The 21,058-nt window shown below is 61.0% G+C and overlaps 7 protein-coding genes across 7 annotated transcripts; all 7 read left to right on the forward strand.

Annotated features, from left to right (window-relative positions):
• Nucleotides 1-986: 986 nt before the first annotated feature.
• Nucleotides 987-1,919, forward strand: LMXM_14_0391 (conserved hypothetical protein; the record flags this gene model as incomplete). Its single annotated transcript, XM_003873361.1, has 1 exon — nt 987-1,919. One exon carries the CDS (start codon nt 987-989, stop codon nt 1,917-1,919), a length of 933 nt encoding a protein of 310 aa, XP_003873410.1.
• Nucleotides 1,920-4,286: 2,367 nt separating this feature from the next.
• On the forward strand, nt 4,287-5,219 carry LMXM_14_0400 (conserved hypothetical protein; the record flags this gene model as incomplete). Its single annotated transcript, XM_003873362.1, has 1 exon — nt 4,287-5,219. The coding sequence occupies one exon, from the start codon at nt 4,287-4,289 to the stop codon at nt 5,217-5,219; it is 933 nt and encodes a 310-aa protein (XP_003873411.1).
• A 2,676-nt stretch (nt 5,220-7,895) lies between these two features.
• On the forward strand, nt 7,896-8,474 carry LMXM_14_0405 (conserved hypothetical protein; the record flags this gene model as incomplete). Its single annotated transcript, XM_003873363.1, has 1 exon — nt 7,896-8,474. One exon carries the CDS (start codon nt 7,896-7,898, stop codon nt 8,472-8,474), a length of 579 nt encoding a protein of 192 aa, XP_003873412.1.
• A 535-nt stretch (nt 8,475-9,009) lies between these two features.
• On the forward strand, nt 9,010-12,225 carry LMXM_14_0410 (conserved hypothetical protein; the record flags this gene model as incomplete). The annotated part of the gene is made up of 1 exon (XM_003873364.1): nt 9,010-12,225. The coding sequence occupies one exon, from the start codon at nt 9,010-9,012 to the stop codon at nt 12,223-12,225; it is 3,216 nt and encodes a 1,071-aa protein (XP_003873413.1).
• Nucleotides 12,226-13,289: 1,064 nt separating this feature from the next.
• Nucleotides 13,290-15,743, forward strand: LMXM_14_0420 (conserved hypothetical protein; the record flags this gene model as incomplete). Its single annotated transcript, XM_003873365.1, has 1 exon — nt 13,290-15,743. The coding sequence occupies one exon, from the start codon at nt 13,290-13,292 to the stop codon at nt 15,741-15,743; it is 2,454 nt and encodes an 817-aa protein (XP_003873414.1).
• Nucleotides 15,744-16,697: 954 nt separating this feature from the next.
• LMXM_14_0430 (conserved hypothetical protein) lies at nt 16,698-18,074 on the forward strand (the record flags this gene model as incomplete). The annotated part of the gene is made up of 1 exon (XM_003873366.1): nt 16,698-18,074. One exon carries the CDS (start codon nt 16,698-16,700, stop codon nt 18,072-18,074), a length of 1,377 nt encoding a protein of 458 aa, XP_003873415.1.
• Nucleotides 18,075-18,806: 732 nt separating this feature from the next.
• LMXM_14_0440 (conserved hypothetical protein) lies at nt 18,807-20,459 on the forward strand (the record flags this gene model as incomplete). Its single annotated transcript, XM_003873367.1, has 1 exon — nt 18,807-20,459. One exon carries the CDS (start codon nt 18,807-18,809, stop codon nt 20,457-20,459), a length of 1,653 nt encoding a protein of 550 aa, XP_003873416.1.
• Between the last annotated feature and the right edge of the window lie 599 nt (nt 20,460-21,058).

Here is a 21,058-nt window from a genome sequence, read left to right on the forward strand (position 1 = left end):
AGCGCCCACGCCGTAGGGAAAGGCCAGAGCGACGCGTCGCCGCTGAGTCNCGGGGTCAGGTCCTGGACGGCGCTGCGTCGGTGCGACCCGCGGCCGTGAGCACGCTTGCGCGATGCGTATGACGGGTGCAGCGTGTCAGCGTGACCCGAACGTACCCCACACCCGGCCCTCGCACTGCCCTGCTGGTGCTGGGGAGCCCGAGCCACCCCGAGGAGGATGCCGCACGTGGCGACCTGGCTAACGGGTGGAGCCGCTGTGAGGCGACCTGCGGGGCTGGCGGTGGGTGGGGTATGAGGCAGGTGTGTGTGTGTGTGTGCTCAGGTGACGGGGTCTGCGCAGGGCGGTAGCGGCGTGCCTGCCGCTGCTTCGGGGAACGCGCCTGAGGTCTGTGCCAGGGCCCGGGCCAGGGGGAGGGTAGAGTGCTGTGTAACTCGCGCTCTACGTCAAAAAATGGTCGGGAGGAATGAAATCTAAAACGAGGTGTGAACACCGGTGCCCCACACCCGTGAGAGGAGGGGACCGCGCGTGTGTGCATGTGCTGCTGTGCGCCTCTGCGTGCCGGTGCATTGCGCTTGTGGGCAGCCATCCACGTTCCCCACACCGCCATCTGATGGTCTGTCTCGCGTCGTCCCTCCACCTACGTCGCTCCCTTCCGCCACCCACCGCCTCCTACGCATCTCCATGCACTATGGCGAACGCAAACAGGCAGACACGCCTACCTTAGCATACCTGTCCCCCACTCTCTAGCACCTTCCCTTCATTAGCCTCCCACCCCTACCCACCGCTCAGGTCTCTCAGCATTGTCACCGCCAAGCGTCCCCCATCCCTTTTCCCCATTGCCCCATATCCCCCCTCCCCTCCCCACGGCTCCCTGTCGTACTGCTCGCCGACACATACGTAAGCATACAATAATACACCTCCGCGCCATCCTTCGCACACGCCACCAGTGCCCACGCGCAGCATACACGGTACGCACCTGCGGAGCGATGGGTCTCCTTGGCAAGGAACGCGCCGGCTCCTTCAAGGCCACAGACGCCTCTGGGCGGCGTTTTCTCTGGAGGATCGATAAATTCTCGCAGTACGCGCTTGACGTGACTCTCGACAGCGAGAACGTCACTTGCTTCACCAAAGTAAAATTTCACCTGCACATCGCCCTAGGCACTGGCGGTGCCGTCGGCGTCTACATCCATTACAAGAAGCCGCCGATCCCGAAGTACTCGTACTACTTAACGAACTCGAAGTGTGAAGAGATGCGCCAGCACACGGCCCACACGATCCCCGAGGATTCCGAGCGCTGCGGTCACTGGAACGTGTGCAGCCACAGCGACTTGAAGGGGTTCCTCGGGGAGGATGACACGCTGTTTGTGCATTTTTGCTTCGACGAGGACACCCTCATTGTGAAACAGCTCGGGCAGAGTAATATCTCGGTCAGGTGGTCGATTCCAAAGTTGGAGGCGAAGAACCTGTCTCCCTACTCCTCACGCGGCTTTTTTGTGGGCGACACATTGGTCGTGGCACGCCTCGACGTCAAGCACAAAGATGATTACACGGGACTCAAGTACAGCCACGACGACGTGGCCACATACATCATCTTTGTCTTCTGCCGCAAAGGCAATATCCCGCCACACAGCATCGAGCTCGTGGACTCCTCCGGCAACGCCTACCATCGCCTAGAAAGGATGGGTGAAAACTTGGCGCTCCCGGCACTGGTGGACCGCGACGTGGTTCAGGAGAACATCGGGAGTGGCGGTGTCCTCCTTGTTAGGATCACCTTTTTTGTTAGTAAAAACCCCTTGGATTTGCTGAACACGGTTAGCGATCTCGGCAGCGCAGAGGGTGGGCGGAAGGGCAGCGCCATCGAGGATCGCACGATCGAAGTGGGCAACAAGAGGGAAGTGTACGCCGTTGCGGACGACTAGAGAGCGAGGTGAACGCATGGCGGGGCAGGGGAGCTCTTGCGTGTCGGTGCGTGCGTTCAGTCAACGCGACAGCCTTGTGTTCTTCTTCCCTGTCTGCCTGTGCGTGCACTGGGGTGCACCTGCGTGTACAGGTTCTGATTGACGTGCACTCATACGCTCACCATTCGTGGCTTGGATGGATATAGCCAATGGCGGAGGAGACGGGTGGAGCTTAACGAATGCTCCGCAGCCGTAGAGAACTGAAAAGGGGGCTCTCGGATCGCAGCAACGACCAGCGGAAAGGGGGGAAGAAGGCCATCGGCACTGGAGCCCACCGACTATGTCTCGCCCCTCCGGTGCTCCCACCTCATCCTGTTGCTGCCTCTGTGCTCTTTCTCTTTTCACTGCCTTCGGACTTTTCATGCGGTGTTTGCTTGGCCTCCCCCGCTGCTGCTCTACTCCTGTCATCGTCGCTGCGTGGCCTCGCCGCATTGATGTCTATCGCCCTCCCCTCTCTCTCGCATCCCTCCCCTCCGCCTGCGGCTCGCTCTTCGCGTGTGCCCGTCTGTTCTCCTTGTCGGGTCACTTTGTCCTCTCTCTTTTCCCTCGGCGCTCCCCTCCCCCCCTTCTCCTAGCTCTCTCGCTTGCTTTGCTTCCTCGTGTCTTCTTGCTATCATTGTTTTCCCTGCACCCATCCCACCCCCACCCCCGCGGTGCCGCACAGACACACGCACACGCCAGGCAGCACCGCTACTCCTCCCTCTACGCACCTCCTCTCTGTTTCTCCTTTTGCCTTTTATTTGGGCTGCAGAAGCACCTCCACCGCAACGCAGTCTGTCGCCACACCGTGTGCCGCCCGCGTGAGGTACGTTACCCCTTCCACTCCTCCCCTGATCTTCTCCCCCCCCTCCCCGACTCTGGTGAGTGCCTGCGTGCCCGCATTCACGCTGAGCTGCAGCGCCTGTAGAGTGCGCGAAGACATGCCCCTTGTACTCTTCCCTGCTTTCTCCATTGGGCGCCATGCCCTCTCATCTATCTTCCCTTCCTTGGTTTGCTGTTACTCTACAACAGGGCGCCGATAAGCCGTCTGAGTCACCATGGCACACGAGGAGGGGGGCTCACCTCCACCGCCTCGCCTCGGCCCTCCGCTCCCCTGCTCTCCCGTGCCTCTCCCCCCCACACCATCTATTCGCGTCTCCATGCACACTGCGTTTGTTCTTTACTGTTTGCTGGTTTACTTTTCGTGTGTTCTTCTCCCGAGTGAGTGGGGGTACACAAACCCCAGCGCGTGGCACCTCGGGACCCAGTGCCCCCACTCTCTCTCGATGTGTGGGGGCCAAGCAGCACCCCACCCTCTAGCCCTGCCCAATGCGGGAGCCCGCCTCTGGTCGTGACAGGGACGAGCGCCCACGCCGTAGGGAAAGGCCAGAGCGACGCGTCGCCGCTGACGTCGGCGGTCAGGTCCTGGACGGCGCTGCGTCGGTGCGACCCGCGGCCGTGAGCACGCTTGCGCGATGCGTATGACGGGTGCAGCGTGTCAGCGTGACCCGAACGTACCCCACACCCGGCCCTCGCACTGCCCTGCTGGTGCTGGGGAGCCCGAGCCACCCCGAGGAGGATGCCGCACGTGGCGACCTGGCTAACGGGTGGAGCCGCTGTGAGGCGACCTGCGGGGCTGGCGGTGGGTGGGGTATGAGGCAGGTGTGTGTGTGTGTGTGCTCAGGTGACGGGGTCTGCGCACAGCGGTAGCGGCGTGCCTGCCGCTGCTTCGGATCACGCGCCTGAGGTCTGTGCCAGGGCCCGGGCCAGGGGGAGGGTAGAGTGCTGTGTAACTCGCGCTCTACGTCAAAAAATGGTCGCGTTGAATGAAATCTAAAACGAGGTGTGAACACCGGTGCCCCACACCCGTGAGAGGAGGGGACCGCGCGTGTGTGCATGTGCTGCTGTGCGCCTCTGCGTGCCGGTGCATTGCGCTTGTGGGCAGCCATCCACGTTCCCCACACCGCCATCTGATGGTCTGTCTCGCGTCGTCCCTCCACCTACGTCGCTCCCTTCCGCCACCCACCGCCTCCTACGCATCTCCATGCACTATGGCGAACGCACACACGCAGACACGCCTACCTTAGCATACCTGTCCCCCACTCTCTAGCACCTTCCCTTCATTAGCCTCCCACCCCTACCCACCGCTCAGGTCTCTCAGCATTGTCACCGCCAAGCGTCCCCCATCCCTTTTCCCCATTGCCCCATATCCCCCCTCCCCTCCCCACGGCTCCCTGTCGTACTGCTCGCCGACACATACGTAAGCATACAATAATACACCTCCGCGCCATCCTTCGCACACGCCACCAGTGCCCACGCGCAGCATACACGGTACGCACCTGCGGAGCGATGGGTCTCCTTGGCAAGGAACGCCCCGGCTCCTTCAAGGCCACAGACGCCTCTGGGCGGCGTTTTCTCTGGAGGATCGATAAATTCTCGCAGTACGCGCTTGACGTGACTCTCGACAGCGAGAACGTCACTTGCTTCACCAAAGTAAAATTTCACCTGCACTTGACACTGTGCCTCTGCGGTGCCGTCGGCGTCTACATCCATTACAAGAAGCCGCCGATCCCGAAGTACTCGTACTACTTAACGAACTCGAAGTGTGAGGGGACGCGCCAGCACACGGCCCACAGCCTCCCCGATGGTGTGGAGCGCTGCGGTCACTGGAACGTGTGCAGCCACAGCGACTTGAAGGGGTTCCTCGGGGAGGATGACACGCTGTTTGTGCATTTTTGCTTCGACGAGGACACCCTCATTGTGAAACAGCTCGGGCAGAGTAATATCTCGGTCAGGTGGTCGATTCCAAAGTTGGAGGCGAAGAACCTGTCTCCCTACTCCTCACGCAGTTTCTGTGTGGGCGACGCCGTGCTGATCGCCCAGATCGACGCCAAGCACAAAGATGATTACACGGGACTCAAGTACAGCCACGACGACGTGGCCACATACATCATCTTTGTCTTCTGCCGCAAAGGCAATCTCCCGCCACACAGCATCGAGCTCGTGGACTCCTCCGGCAACGCCTACTATCAGCTGGAGAAGAAGGATGAGGAGTCGACGCTGACGGCACTGGTGGACCGGGACGTGGTTGAGGAGAACATCGGGAGTGGCGGTGTCCTCCTCGTTAGGATCACCTTCTTAACTGCCACAAACCCCTTGGATTTGCTGAACACGGTTAGCGATCTCGGCAGCGCAGAGGGTGGGCGGAAGGGCAGCGCCATCGAGGATCGCACCGTTGACTTCGACGCTAAAACGGATCTGTGCTCCGTCACGGAGGACTAGAGAGCGAGGTGAACGCATGGCGGGGCAGGGGAGCTCTTGCGTGTCGGTGCGTGCGTTCAGTCAACGCGACAGCCTTGTGTTCTTCTTCCCTGTCTGCCTGTGCGTGCACTGGGGTGCACCTGCGTGTACAGGTTCTGATTGACGTGCACTCATACGCTCACCATTCGTGGCTTGGATGGATATAGCCAATGGCGGAGGAGACGGGTGGAGCTTAACGAATGCTCCGCAGCCGTAGAGAACTGAAAAGGGGGCTCTCGGATCGCAGCAACGACCAGCGGAAAGGGGGGAAGAAGGCCATCGGCACTGGAGCCCACCGACTATGTCTCGCCCCTCCGGTGCTCCCACCTCATCCTGTTGCTGCCTCTGTGCTCTTTCTCTTTTCACTGCCTTCGGACTTTTCATGCGGTGTTTGCTTGGCCTCCCCCGCTGCTGCTCTACTCCTGTCATCGTCGCTGCGTGGCCTCGCCGCATTGATGTCTATCGCCCTCCCCTCTCTCTCGCATCCCTCCCCTCCGCCTGCGGCTCGCTCTTCGCGTGTGCCCGTCTGTTCTCCTTGTCGGGTCACTTTGTCCTCTCTCTTTTCCCTCGGCGCTCCCCTCCCCCCCTTCTCCTAGCTCTCTCGCTTGCTTTGCTTCCTCGTGTCTTCTTGCTATCGTTGTTTTCCCTGCACCCATCCCACCCCCACCCCCGCGGTGCCGCACAGACACACGCACACGCCAGGCAGCACCGCTACTCCTCCCTCTACGCACCTCCTCTCTGTTTCTCCTTTTGCCTTTTATTTGGGCTGCAGAAGCACCTCCACCGCAACGCAGTCTGTCGCCACACCGTGTGCCGCCCGCGTGAGGTACGTTACCCCTTCCACTCCTCCCCTGATCTTCTCCCCCCCCCTCCCCGACTCTGGTGAGTGCCTGCGTGCCCGCATTCACGCTGAGCTGCAGCGCCTGTAGAGTGCGCGAAGACATGCCCCTTGTACTCTTCCCTGCTTTCTCCATTGGGCGCCATGCCCTCTCATCTATCTTCCCTTCCTTGGTTTGCTGTTACTCTACAACAGGGCGCCGATAAGCCGTCTGAGTCACCATGGCACACGAGGAGGGGGGCTCACCTCCACCGCCTCGCCTCGGCCCTCCGCTCCCCTGCTCTCCCGTGCCTCTCCCCCCCACACCATCTATTCGCGTCTCCATGCACACTGCGTTTGTTCTTTACTGTTTGCTGGTTTACTTTTCGTGTGTTCTTCTCCCGAGTGAGTGGGGGTACACAAACCCCAGCGCGTGGCACCTCGGGACCCAGTGCCCCCACTCTCTCGATGTGTGGGGGCCAAGCAGCACCCCACCCTCTAGCCCTGCCCAATGCGGGAGCCCGCCTCTGGTCGTGACAGGGACGAGCGCCCACGCCGTAGGGAAAGGCCAGAGCGACGCGTCGCCGCTGACGTCGGTGGTCAGGTCCTGGACGGCGCTGCGTCGGTGCGACCCGCGGCCGTGAGCACGCTTGCGCGATGCGTATGACGGGTGCAGCGTGTCAGCGTGACCCGAACGTACCCCACACCCGGCCCTCGCACTGCCCTGCTGGTGCTGGGGAGCCCGAGCCACCCCGAGGAGGATGCCGCACATGGCGACCTGGCTAACGGGTGGAGCCGCTGTGAGGCGACCTGCGGGGCTGGCGGTGGGTGGGGTATGAGGCAGGTGTGTGTGTGTGTGTGCTCAGGTGACGGGGTCTGCGCACAGCGGTAGCGGCGTGCCTGCCGCTGCTTCGGATCACGCGCCTGAGGTCTGTGCCAGGGCCCGGGCCAGGGGGAGGGTAGAGTGCTGTGTAACTCGCGCTCTAATCTCAGAGAATGGTCACGTTGAACGTGGTGCACTGAAGATGGATGTGCTGGTTGTTGTGTGCGTACCGTCTATCTTCTGTGTTGAGCCTTTTTTTGAGCAATCGTTTTTTGTGTTGACAGGAGCTGCGGGGGTAGAGGAGACGGAGTGCTGGAACACCTTCGCGGTAAATGTGCAGCCTTGTATGGCTGTCTACCTCCTGGATACGCGCGTCTGTGCCGTTGGTAAAATGTTTCACCGCCGACGAATGGCATCTGACGTTGATAACGACCGCCACGGCGCTGGCCGAGAGAGGAGGAGAGACAGGGGCAGTCTGGTGGTCTCTGCTCTCTGGTCTTTGCGCGTGTGGGCAGCAGTTGATGTTGAACATTTTCTTATGGAAGACTCTATGTTAGAGAAGGTTTTTTGGTAAAACGTTCTCATGAGGTTTGCGACGGTGTGTGTGTGTGTGTGCCTGCGTTCACATGGGACTCTCTCCTGCACAGGGCCGCACGGAGAAGTGGAGGGGGTAAGGGTGGGGGCACGGTGGTGTTCAGAGGGTGTAACCTCGTGTTTGCTGGCGCTCTTGGCGTGTCGGTAGCAAAGTCCTTCTTTTTGCCGCTATCCCCAGTGTCCTTTATATCGTGCCTGCTCCCTCTCCTTCGCTCGCCTGGTGGGCGTGACTGGACAGAGGTGTATGTGCGCAGTAACCACGCATGCACGCCGACTCCACTAATCCTTCCCGTCTTGCTGTGTCTCTCGCTTCCTCTCCACGCATGCCCCGTCGCGTGTGTGTGTGGGCACAGCCATCTTTTTGTTATGCGGTAGCACACGGACTTGTTCACGTCCATCAAGGTAGCTGTCACCCATGTCGGCGATGGCGGCACCACGAGATGCCGCTGTTCTCGCAGCGCTAAAGCAGCTAGAGGACATGCGGGGGTGCCTGCACAGCGCCCTTCGCGAAGCCGCCTTCAGCTTCACGACTGCGCAGCGGGAAGAGGAATCGACGCGAGGCCGTTTCGTATCCTTGGATGCGGTACCGACGGCCCAAGGCACTCTCGAAGCACTCGTGTCTCTCACACAAACGTCCGCCACTACCTCGACAAGTGGCGTCGAGGAGACTCGCTCTGACGAGAGCGATGAAGTTGTCCGAATTCACAGCAGCGGTTGTGCGTGGGAGATGGTGCTAATAAGCGGTGAACGAAGGAGGAAGCAGCAAGTGCCCGCAGCTGCGTCACAACACGCGTCTCCCGCGCCCGACCCTGAAAGTGAACGGTCAGATCTCTTTCCTCCAGACCCGATCTACTACTTTAGTGAGCACCCCTCCAGTGCCCTACGAGAGTGCCAGGAAGCCTACAGGCGCGTGTTGCGCTGCGCCGTCGACACCGTGAATACGCAGCAGCGAGCGCTGACGGAAGCAGTGGCAATGGCGAGGCCAGGTGCACAAGAATCGTAAGACCGCTTCTGTATCGGTGCCTGTGGGTGTGGGTGTGGGTGTGTGTGTGTTCCTCGCGGGTCAGTTCCCTTCTTTCGAGAGAGCAGCTTGAGACAACCTCGAAAGTACAGGCTTGCGTGAGACACGGCACGGGACAGGGACAGGGGGCGTCTGAGTACCCCATGAAGCTTTGGTTTGCGTGTGTATGTGTGTGAATGGGTGTGTTGGCACCTGATCTTCTCCTCGGGTCGACTCCGTCCGCCTACGTCTTGCAGACATACATACATATATATATATATACGCCTTCCCCCTTCCACTCTCCTCAGTGTCGAGGAGGCGCGAATACAAACTCCGTTGGCTGCAGTGCCGACCCTTCCGTGACTGTGTAGCGTGCATGTCTGTGTGCGAGCATCGTTCACTTGAAAACTCTCCCATATTCCCCCCCACACACACACACACACAACTCTCTGGTGGACACAAGTGTGCACGCCACTCTCCAGCGCCATCCACGATATCCAGCGAAGCTCTACTAAGCGAACAACGAGGCGGTCGACTCATGGGACGACCTGGCGGTTTCTTCAAGAAGCTAAAGGCGAAGGAGAAGCGCGCCTCCTCGCGCAAACAGCGCGGTACCAAGGGTGCCTCCAAGGAGGACAGGCGTCGCAAGCACAATGAGCGAGTGGAGCTGTACGCGGCGAAGCGCGAGGTGGAGCAGCTCGCGGCGGTGAGCAGCTCCAGCGACGACGAACCGTCGACGGACTCGGATGCGGAGGAGTACCGCCGGACAAAGTCGTTGCGGAAGCTCCAGAGACTTCTGGGGGTGACGCCGTCCTCTGCCCCTCAAGCCACATCGCACAAGCGTGCCCGTCGGCAGCCGACATCCGCGTCGCGCCTCGGTGCCCGTGAAGACGATGAGGATGAGAAGATGGCAGATCCATGGAACAGCAGCGGCGATGACGACGCTGACAATGCAAGCGAGAGGGAATCGCCCTCGGCTGACGGCAAGAAAAATCGTCGCCCACCGCTGCGGCGCCGTCGCCCCCGCCATGAGTCGGATCAAGCGAAGGCGAGCTCCGCGCTCGTCAACGATGACGATCTGGACGGCGAAGACTGGCGACTATACTTGGGTGACGCTAGTGACAGCGACGACGACGATGAGGGTGCGGATGGCGGTCTCGAGTCGGACGGAGAAGTGACGGAGCTTGATGAGGAGACGGACGACGCTGATGACGTCGTTGACAAAGACCTTCTCATGGAAATCGACGACACCGACGATGGTGACAGCGATCGTAGTAACGATAATTATGAGGGAAGCGAGGACGACGACAATCCGCTCTTTGAGCTGGAGAAAGGTGGTGGCGATGCTGCAGAGGTGGACGACGATGACGATGATGGAGCCGATCTCTTCGATGATGCAATGATGTACGACGGCGAGGCGGAAGACGAAGAGGAAGACGAGGACGAAGAGCGGGAGGACCCCTTTGTCGACGACGACGACGACGATGACGTGACGGAGGGCAAAGTTCGGGAGAGGGACGCACAAAAGGGTCTTCTGCTGCAAAGTTTCCAGATCAGCACAAGTAGCGTCTCTGTCCTGCAGCAGTGCGGCATTGTTGGTGTGGTCAACCACACAAAGGGCAGCAGCAGCAACAGCAGCGTTGTGTTGATAGAGAAGGATGAGTGGATGCGCAAGTACCACCTCGATTTACACGGCACGCTTGATGAGACGCCGCTGAAGGCACTGCCAGTTCCACATGCAGCGTTGGAGCTGCTGGCCGAATCGAACAAGCGTCTTCAGGCGCGCGCGGCTGAGCGGCTGGAGTCAACCGTCGATAAGAGGGAGCTGGGCCTCTTCTTTGCGTCCCCGGAGGAGTGCGCCGCAGTACACCCCGAGAACGTGGCAGTGCTCGTCACGGCGCATGCGCAGCAACACCTGCTGCACGCGCCGTTCGACGTGCAGCGGTGTGCTGCTTCAGTGCCGTCACCGTCAGCACCTCCGGCAGCAGAGCCATGGACAGAGTGCCCGCCATACCTCCACCCTGTTTTGTGGGCGAAGTGGACAGCGTTCCGTGCACACCGAAACCTGGCCACGTTCACCGCGGAGGAGCGTGGACTGCTGGACCTTCTTCAAGGTTACGCGGACCTCCTGGACACACTGCACTGCTGGCAGAACAGCGAGTCGCGGCGCGAGGTGTTTGCATTGCACCTCCTGAACCACTGGTTTAAGGCCCGATCTGTCGTGCTGGCCCATGATACGCTGCTGGCAAAGCAGAGAGAGGCGCAGCGGCGTCGCCGTCGTGAACAGCAGAAGAGGCGAAACGGAAACGGGGGAGCCACGCTGGACATTTGCCCTTTCTCTGCCGATGCCGAGCGGTCTGCAGAGCGGCCCTCTCCGGGCAGACAAGGTCGGCAGAGCAAAAGCAAGGGCAAGGCCGCTGAAAGCCAGCAAAGCAAACCGAAGAAAGTGACGAAGCCCGATGAAACTAGCGGTGAGGCCGACAGCGAGCAGCAAGACGACTATCTGGACGTTCAGGAGCAGGAGCTCGAGCTGCGAGACCGCGGCTTCAGCAAGACACGTGTGTGCGTGTTTTGCCCGCTGCGCAACCACGCCTACAAGTTTGTCTACTCACTGGTGTCCATCCTGCAAGCGGAGCCGTCCAAGTGCCCTAAGCTGGCGATGTTCGAGCAGGACTTTACGGAGATCGAGGAAGCCGTCGACCCGACCTTCAAGCGGCGGCCGCGCGATTACCAGCGCGCCTTCGAGGGCAACATCGACGACTCTTTCTGCGTGGGGTTGCGGCTGGAGCCGGACCTGGTGCACGTCTACTCGCACCCCCTCAACAGCGACGTGCTCCTGTGCTCTCCACTCGGCCTGCGCCGCCGCATCGAGAAGAACGGCGACATTCTCGTTTCCCTCTCCTCCATTGAGGTGTGCCTGCTTGAGGATGCGCAGATGCTCTTCCAGCAGAACTGGATGCACGTCACTGCGGTGTTAGAGCTACTCAATAAACGCCCAACCGACACCACGCACGGTCTCTCCGATCTGCGCCGTGTCTACGCGTGGGCACTGGAGGGGAAGAGCGGCCGCCACCGCCAGACGATCATGTCGACGGATGTGTGCAACGCGACGATGCTGTCCACATTCCGCGCAGCATCTGTGAACAACTCCGGCAAAATTGTGCTGCAGCGTCGCGCCGACCCCGGCGTGCTGTCACGTGTGCTGGTCCCGGTGCGGCAGCACTTCATCCGCTTTGACCCAAGCTCGCTGGCCACCGTCGACGATGACCGCTTCGAGTTCTTCACGAAGCAGGTGTACGAAGCGAAGATCAACGCCATGGCCGAGCGCGACGTCCGCATTATTGTTTTCGTGCCCTCGTACTTCGACTTTGTGCGCGTGCGCAACTACCTCCACCGTGAGTACCGCGAGAGCTACGTGGCGCTGTGCGAGTACACCTCGCTGAAGCAGCAGCGCAAGGCTCTTGGTCAGTTCTCCGACCTTGAACGCCCGGTGCTGGTCGTGACGGAACGCTTTTACTACTTCAAGCGCTACTTTGTCAAGCTGGCGGAGGCGCTCATCTTCTACAGCCCGCCAATGTTCCCCGAGTTCTACGCATCCCTCACAAACAGGCTCGTGGCGACGTCGCCGAATGCCTTCACAATGACACTCTACTGCCGCTACGACACCCATGAGCTGAACCGCTTGGTAGGCACGTCCCGCATGCTGCAGCTGCTCGAGCGCGACTCCGGGGTCTTTTCCTTCGTCACTTCGTAGGGGCGACGGCGACGTCCATAGTGCGAGAGAAGAGGAAGGTGGTGTAACAGATGGCGTCGGCGATGGTGCTGCGGAGTGCTGTGATGCAGGCGAGTCTCGGTGTCTATCGGTGTGCCCGGTGTCCGCGCCCACGGCTCTCTCTGAGACCACTAAAGCAGAGGCCGCATAAGAAATGTTAAAACAGCGCGCCGCCTTTTGTTTCGGCCTTCGCCTCGCTTTCCCGAACAACACACACCCCGTCACACCCCCATCCCCATCGCAGACGTGTGCCGTGTCGTGTCCGTATGATGGGTGGGACCGGAGGGTGTGATGAGCCAAGTCTCCCCCCTCCCCCCCCACGCCCTCCACTCTCCCACCCGTGTCGCCGCCGTTCCTGCCTACGCGAGATCTGCTCTCGGCACCTCACCCAGGAGCGGCTACGGTGGCGGTGAGAAGAGCAGCGACCTCTTCTTTTAGTATCCTCTGTGGTGCCTCTCCTCCAACTGCTTCAGCCCATATGCCATCCTGAGCATCCCGCCCAGACCTCCGCGCTGGACACACTCTCTCACACACACACACGCAAACCTCTATCGCCTGCTTCTCTCTCCCCCTTCTTTTGTTCCTTCTTGCCCGGTGGGTCGCACGGTTGGCGGTCCTCAGCGACGTCCCTGCAAGCGCAAGGCAAGCGAAGCAGTGCCCACACACACACACGCACACGCACACGCACACGCACGCAGAGATACATATACATATATATATATATACCCAAACGACAGCCAAAAAAAAAGAAAAAGGAGGGGTGCCCTTGTACACGAGGACAAGGTGCTCGTCTGCCGCACGTGCTCTGGTCCGCCGGTGGCTGGCGTGAGGAGGGGGGAAGGAGGTGATCTGTGGGAAGCCTTTTCCTCGCCTGCGGCTCCCGCCTGTTTCCACCCCACCCACCACCTCTTCGAGAGAAAGGGAGAGGGACGGCAGCACCCTAGCCGTCCGCCAGCGTCGCCCAACACACAGAGAGACTATAGATATTGCTGCCCTCCAACGGCCGTGGAGGTGGACCACAACACGCATTCCTAACCTGAGAAAAGATGGCCAGCCCTGCCTTTGAATTCGTGCAGGGCAACGAGCGCCTCGACTGGGGCGTCCTCGTCTCCATTGATGTGGAGCGGCTGATGAAGTCCACCACCGTGGACACGCTGCAACGCATCGTTGAGAACATCGCCTTCTCCCGTGTCACGCGCGATGAGGCCGCCCTGTTCACGCCGGACCACATCCTGCACCTCTTCCAACTGTGCCAAGTGGTGATTCAGTACCTGGTTTACTCACAGGAGATCCTCGCCGAAATCAACGTTAAGCTGAACGACCAGATGGAGGGACAGCAGGCCACTGCGCAGGAGCAGGAGGCACTGCTCCAGCGGCTCTCCGACGAGACTAACCTGCTGAAGAAGCAGGTCAAGACGCAGCGTCGCACGCTGCTGGGGTATGAGTACAACGCCCAGGCAGCGTTGGCGCGCGGGCTGACCGCCAGTGGCGCTGCTGCTGCGGCCGGCGTCCCTGCGACTTTGTACGTCTGCCCGTACTGCGGGGATGAGTACCACAAGGCCGAGTCCATGCAGTCGCATCTGCGCAAGAGGCACAACACGTCAGCGGCGTCGCCGAGCTTGCCGGTCGCAGCCACTGCTACCTCTCCCCCGCCGCCTACTGCGGGCGCGCAAACCGTTGCCCCAGCCCCTGCTCATGCTCCAATCGCAACCGCGGAGACTTCTGAGCCGCTCCAGCAACTTCGCCACCGCGTGGAGCAGTTAGAAAAAGACAAGGAGGCGATGGAACGGCAGCAGCGTGAGAACCTGATACTGATGATGCTCGGCGCCACGCGGTCGCAGACAACGTCACCGCCACCACAGCAACCGCAACAGCAGCCAACCCCGACACCCGCCAGTACGAGTGCGCAGGCGCCCGTTTCACCGCCACCGCCACCGCCACCGCCACCGCCCCCGTCGTCGCCGCTTCCGAGTTTGACCTCGGCGCCGTCCGCGACAACAACCGACACGGCAGTGAACGTCATTCCAGAGCATCTCCAAGGTATACCCGTCGTTCCAGACATCAGCGCAATGATGAACTACAACCTCTCCTGCCAGCGCGAGGCCTCGGAGAACGCACTGCGACGCCAATTGGTGGACCTGGAGGCTGAGATACGAGCTCTGAGGGCGAGCAAGCTGGCTGAAGCCCCAACAGTGGCCAAGGAAGCGCCCCCGCCACCCTCACCATCCGCAGCGGCCGCTGCCTGCTCGACATCAGCACCACCGTCCGCCCCCGGTCTCGGCGTCACTGGGTCGAAGGACCCTCCCGCCGTTGTGCGCCCCGCGTGGGTGGCGGAACTGGAAAACGCACAGCAACGCCAGCACCAGCAGCAGCAGCAGCAACAACAGTCCAGCGTCTCCGCAGCTCCCCCCTCCCTCGCACCGCCGTTGACGCCGCCCCCAGCACCGCTACCGCCACCACCACAAGCAGCAGCCACCCCAACACCATCGCCACCGCCGCCGCAGCAGCAGCAGCACGTCTACACAGCAGGAGCGACAGTGCCCTCCCTTGTGCCGCCATCGTCCCACTCACAGTCGTCTTCAACGCAGCCCCAGTCCACCACCGCAGCGGCGCCGCCGATCCTGTCGATGCCTTCGATCTGCGCGCCCCCACCCTTGCGGCCCAGCTCCCCAGCACCGCAGCCGAGCTACAACATTCAACAACAGCAGCAACCTTCACCGGCAGCTCCGTCCCCCACGCCCTCAGTGCCAGGCCTCTCCACCCCCGCCATCCTGATACCCTCTTCAACCACGGCGCCCACAACTGGGGGCGGCGCACCTCCACCTGCAACGCCAACACCGTCCGTAAGTCTCCCACAACCGCCACAGGTGCATCCGAAACCGTACCACTGGGTCGACAGCAGCACAAACTCCAGCCTCACATCCACCTCAACAGTGCCGCCGCACCGAGCTGTCAGCAAAGGGTACCCAGGTGCCACGCCCTCTCTCGCCCCTAGCAGCGCCACACCCGCGATGGCGACGGGGGCATCAACCTCAGCGACAACAATTCCACTGCCATCGACGACTTCTCCCGGTGCCCTCGCCCCTTCGGTCTCCTCTCCCGGCCTCGGGGTAGGGTCATACTTTTCCTCTCGCACCTCTGCGCCTGCAGCAGCGCCGCCGGCACCAGCGCCGCTCTCGGTTATTCCGCCGCCCCCGGTGACAGCGCCGGAACTTTCCGTGCCTCATGCAACACCCGTTCCAGTTCTTGGCATAACAAGCACGCCCCTCTCTCACGCGCCGTCCCTGCCGGCGCCAGTCTTGGCAGGTGGCACCGGCGGTGGCACCACCAGCGTCGGTACCTGGTCCCCGCCAGCGCCAGTCCCGAGTACTGCCAGGGTGCCGGTGCCAACACCTTCAGCAGTGCCTGGGACCGTCAAGTCCTTCCAGTCATTGAGCAGCAGTAGTAGCAGCAGCAGCAGCGGCTTGCGCTTCCGCACTGACAGACGCTACGAATATTAGCGCGTACTGGATCGAGGCGGAGAGGGACAACCCCACACATGACGAGACGCGAGATGCGATTCGCTTCCCAAGGTCCGCTGGACAGTACCATGATGCAGGAGGATAGAAGAAGTGCGCGTGTTTCCAGAGCCGCCATGCATGCGGCTGGAGGGGCAGTAGTCTCCGGCATAGAATCACTGTCTGCCCAAGCCCGCGCACGCACACGCACGACTGTGGTGCGCATACGTGATAGAGAGATGTGGCGATGTTGTTGCTTTTCTTTTTCTTCTTCGTTTCCCGGCTGCACTATGTGTGCATGTGTGTGCGTGTGTACGCGTGCGTGTGCCTCTGTGTAACTGTATTTTGAATGCCATGTGTGTGTGTGTGCGTGTCTACGCTGTGAATACAGTTGCGGGTATGCCTTTTTCAGTGCTCGGTTGTGATAGAAATCATAGAAGTCCCCTTCCCTCCTCTGCTCCCACACACGCACTCGCACGCCCGATTCGCTAAATCGGTTCTCTCAGCTGAGCCGCGTGTGCGTGTGTGATGGAGCAGAGTACGCCGAAGAAAGGAGAAGTCGAACTTGGCCAAGGATGCGCATACACAGGCAAGCGTGCTCGCATGAACACACAGACACCAGCAGGGAGGGAGGAGAGAGAGAGGTGCGAGAAGAGGGCAGTCAGGCGCCATCTTGGTGTTTCCTCCTCCTCTCCCACCACTCGTTACGGTGAGGAGGGGGAGGCGGAGAGGGGGCGAAGCCTGGGTGCGGTGCCGCGGGTCTGCCCACCGTGTCTTGAATGTGAACGCCTATGCCGCACGAAAGGCGTGAATGTGGAGCACCCCGCGTGAGCTCAGAAGGGTGCGCGCCTCAGGATGCTGCTCTCTGACCCGGACTAACAACCCCCGTCACGCAGCTCTTGGTACATCACCCCTCAACGCACTTACAGAAACCCAGCCCCTCCCCTTCCTCCACCCATGTTGCCTCTGCATCGTATCACGGGTGGCTTCTCCTTTCCCCTCTCCTCCTCCTGCTCCTGCCCATGTGCGCGTGTCTGTGTGGGTGTATGTGTGTGTGGCGCCATCACATCGACCTCTCTCTCTCTCGTTATTCACCTTTCTCCCCAGTTCGCATGTGGCTCCCTTGCGCACATGCGAGGTCTACAAGGCGTCCCGCGGTACCGAGACCCCCTGGTCCGCAATGTAGCCCGAATGCTCCTGCGCGGCTTGCAAGAGCAGCATCATGCACCGTCCTCGACAAAGCTCGAACTGGAGGTGCGCCTCGGCAGCATCCTGGCGCACACTCGTGCACGTCAGCTAGATATACCCATTGCCGTAGCGTCACCAGCCTTGATGGATGAGACAGCGCGCAACATCTACCAATTCCATGCCGGCATTTCGCCTCCACTTCTTCACGGGATGCAGGCGGCTCTGCTAGAGGCGGGTCTTGCCACGCGACAAGACGTGGACCTGCTGGGCGGGAGAGTTGATGTGCACTTGCTCCTTTCCAATGAAAAACGCCTTCACTGTCGCTACCAACCCCTGCACGGGGAGACTCCCGGTACGCGCGCAGACGGCGTCAAGACGCCCGCCTCAAGCCGCGAGGCGCCGCCGTACAATCCGCTGTGCCTCACCCAGAGTATCACGGTTCTGTCTGCCGAGAAGAAGGCCCGGCTGGCCATGTTGGATGTTTGCTGCCCAGGCTGGTGCGCTGACGTGCGCCTTGCTCTCTCTAAGGAGACGGCTGTGCCCGTTGAGCTGACGGATGCAACGAAGGAACGGGCGATCGCGTCGCGCTGCCGTGCGCGCACGTCCGTCCCGGTCGGGCGTTTTTTGTCGGTTCAAATGACCCAATCGATCTCCAGGCGGGATGTCTGGTGGTACCCGCCCCCAGCTGTGCGCTCTTACCTCGAGATGGACGCGGGCGCGTCGTCATCACCCGCGGCGGTCACGGGCACGACCGTGTTCGGTGTCGGCACGGTGCTCCCAACACCAGTGCTGTTTTATCCGGAGAAGGCGGCGGGACGCATCGGTCGGAGTGACACGGAGACCACAATCGAAGTCGAGGTGGAGATCAACCTGCCCGCGCTGCTGCGTGAGTGGAAACGCGTGTATGGAGGTGCTGCCGCGTCTGCATACCTATCCACCTCGGCCCTCGTGGATACAACTTGCGCCGGCACGGCAATCCCAGGCGACACATCACTGAAGCCACCAAGAGCCACGGCGACAGGAGATGACGATACCGATGTGCACGCCACGGTATTGGCGGAGAGGGAAGACCCCTATCTCTTGCGCGTGGCCGAAGAAGTGATGGCAGTGGTGCAGCTGCTCACCAAGGTGCGCGTCGTCGAGTGAGGCTCCCGGCTTTTGAACGCCCTGACTTTGTCTGTCCGTTTCCCTCTCTTATCATCAGAGTCCCGAAGCTCAGCGAGACGAAGGTGTTGAAACACAAACACGTCGCGCACACAGTCGTCAGGCGCAGGCGCAGGCGTCGAAGCAGGGAGAGGGTGAGGGGGGGTTAGCAGGGAAGATGGCGGTCAGGTATGCGGTACATAAGTGCCTCTTCACATGTACACAGACACACACATGCACATGCGCGTGCAGAGGTGTGCCTACGAAGGAAAGTACTAAACTCCACAACAGAACTCCGAATGAGAAACACCCATGGATGTGCGCACACACGCGCTGCACCGCTGCCCCCCCCCCTCCCACACCTGCCCGTCGCCCTCCCTGCATTCCCCATCTGAGTGTCTGCGTGTATACGCAAGTGGTGCTTTGACATGGGTAGAAAAAGGTTCCAGGGAGGAGGGTAGCACGTGCCACGCTGTTGTCTGTGCCGCTGTCCCACGATGACCTACTGCCACTACTGCCCTTGTGGCCGTGGCGAAGCGGAAAGTGGTGATGCACGTACTTGTGTAAAATGCGGTGTATTCTTCCGGAGGCACTGAAACCGGCGCTCTCCTGTGCTCTCCCGCACACACCACACACACTGGTTGGTCTTTGGTCTTCTCTTGATCTCACGGTCACGCCACACACACCCTCTCTCTTTCCTCCGCCCCTCAGCATCTCTAACACAGTGGCCTCACGATGTTCTGGAAGTTTCTTGTCAGTGGCCTGGTAGGCTCGGCCTGCTCGGCCTACCACCGCGGTCCCACGAATGTTTCCCTGGCCCTCGACCCGCCGACGCTGTCCATCATTATGGACGCGAGCAAGGACATTGTCCCCATCCGCGCCGTCATTGTGGGGGGCGGCTACGCTGGCAGTAAGATGGCCTATCAGCTGGACAGCATGTTCGACGTCACGCACATTGATGAGAAAAACTTCTACGAGCTCACCAACGATATCATTCCTATCATTACCAACCCGTGGAAGGAAGATGTGAATCCAAAAGCGTGCCGACGCATGATGGTCCTGCACCGCTATTACCTCAAGCGCAGCAACGTCGTGACGGGTACCGTGATCGGGGTGGATGCGAAGCAGGTGTACCTGCGCGACGGCCGCACCGTGCCGTACGATCTTCTCTTTCTCGCAACGGGCGAGCGCAAGCCGTTCCCTTTTCAGACCCGCGAACGCACCATCTCTGGCCGGGTGCAGGAGCTGAAGCGCTTCAACGAGTTTCTGCAGTCCTGCAAGAAGGTCGCCGTCGTTGGTGGCGGCCCCGTCGGCACATCCCTCGCGCACGACTTGGCAAGTACACGACCGGACCTGCAGGTGCACCTGTTTCACCAGCGGGCTGAGCTGCTGCCGCGCCTCCCCGGTGTGTGTCGGCGCCACGCTCAGGAAAAGCTCCTGTCGAATCCGAATCTGCATCTCCACCTGCTTACCCGCGTGACGGACGTAGACGGTGTAGTTCTGCCGAGCAGCGGCGACAAGGCGGCCTCTTCCTCGTCACCCGCACGCCACTCATGTACCGCCCAGCTGGTGAACCATCCCACCTCGAACGTGGCGGTGCCGGAGTCGTCGCTGACACTCGCCACAACCAACGCACCGTGGTGGCGCTCGCTGCTGAACACCGTCTGGCCTCGCCGCGGCGTCGTCCCAGATCAATACAGCGTCCACTACGACACGCTGCAGAGCGAGGTGCGGCAGCAGCAGTCCATTCTCCAGCAGGTGTATTACGGCAAGCAGGACGAGGTGGGGAAGTGCGGGGTGGTCCAGGCACGCGGGGTAGAGGAAGGCTTCGATTACGTCTTCGCGCTGACCGGCGACACCCCCCGACCTATCCAGTGTGATGAGCTGGAGGGCAGGTCGAGAAAACTACCGAACATCCTGCGCGAGCACGAGACGAGAGATGGCCATTACCGCATCAGCACACTCATGCAGTTTTTAGACCACCCGAACATCTTCGCTGTGGGGCGGTGCACAAACTTGCCTGTCATGCGCGGCTACGGCTCCAGCGACATTGAGACCCGGACGCTCTTCCGCGAGCTCAACTCCGTCGTCACCAATCCCACAACGATGTTCCTGCACTCCCGCGACGGCGTTCAGCTGTCACACATGCGAATCCCACGCATACACGTCCGCCTCGGCGTCGACGACGCCGTTGGGTGCACGCCGTGGTCGGGAGGCATGACCGGCGTCTCCTCGGTGCACGAGTTTATGCAAGACCGCAGCTACCTTCTGAGGGAGTTCCAGAAGCCCGTCTTCTACAAGCAGCAGGACCAGGCAAAGGTCAAGCAGCGAGTATCGCAGTGGATGGAAGAGGAAATCACTGACATCGTCGACTTCTCCCATTGCTAGCGCAGCCCGCGCCACACCAATGCGGCAAAGAAAGGGGAAGACGTTCACATATGAACATCCCAGCCGCTGTGTGAGCATGGCTGACGAAGAGGGGGGAAAGGAGTAGCTGTGCCGGCGACATGTGCGTGGGTGGGTGGGTGGACATACATTCCCCTTGCTGTCGCAAGCGGTTGCAACAACAACAGCAACAGTGGCGCGCCTCGTCCCGTCCGTGCGATTTCGCAGCAGTGCGATGGTCTGTTGTGTGCGTGTGAGGGGGGGGGTGCTGTTGTTTCTTACAGATCTTAATTATCTCTCCTTTCTCTCAACAACATCTCGCTGGGGTCCTCTCTCGGAGGCTGTCGCGGCTGGAGCGCCGCGTTTTCGTGTCGTTCCCCTGCTCGCAGGCTCGTCTCTGCAACCCACACACACACACATCCTTCTCTCCTTCCCCTCCCTCGTGCATGGGGCGGGAGACGGAGGGCGGATGGATGGGTGCAGCTCATGGAGCCACCACACGGAGTATGACCTCCGCTCGCACTTCTCCGGTTCCTCCCCCCCCCTTCTTCGCCATTCTCCTCCTCTTCCATCTGTGATGTGCGCCTCTCCCTTGGGTCATC

This window comes from Leishmania mexicana, chromosome 14 (assembly GCF_000234665.1).
Source record: "Leishmania mexicana MHOM/GT/2001/U1103 complete genome, chromosome 14".
In the NCBI taxonomy this organism is placed as follows: Eukaryota; Euglenozoa; class Kinetoplastea; order Trypanosomatida; family Trypanosomatidae; genus Leishmania; species Leishmania mexicana.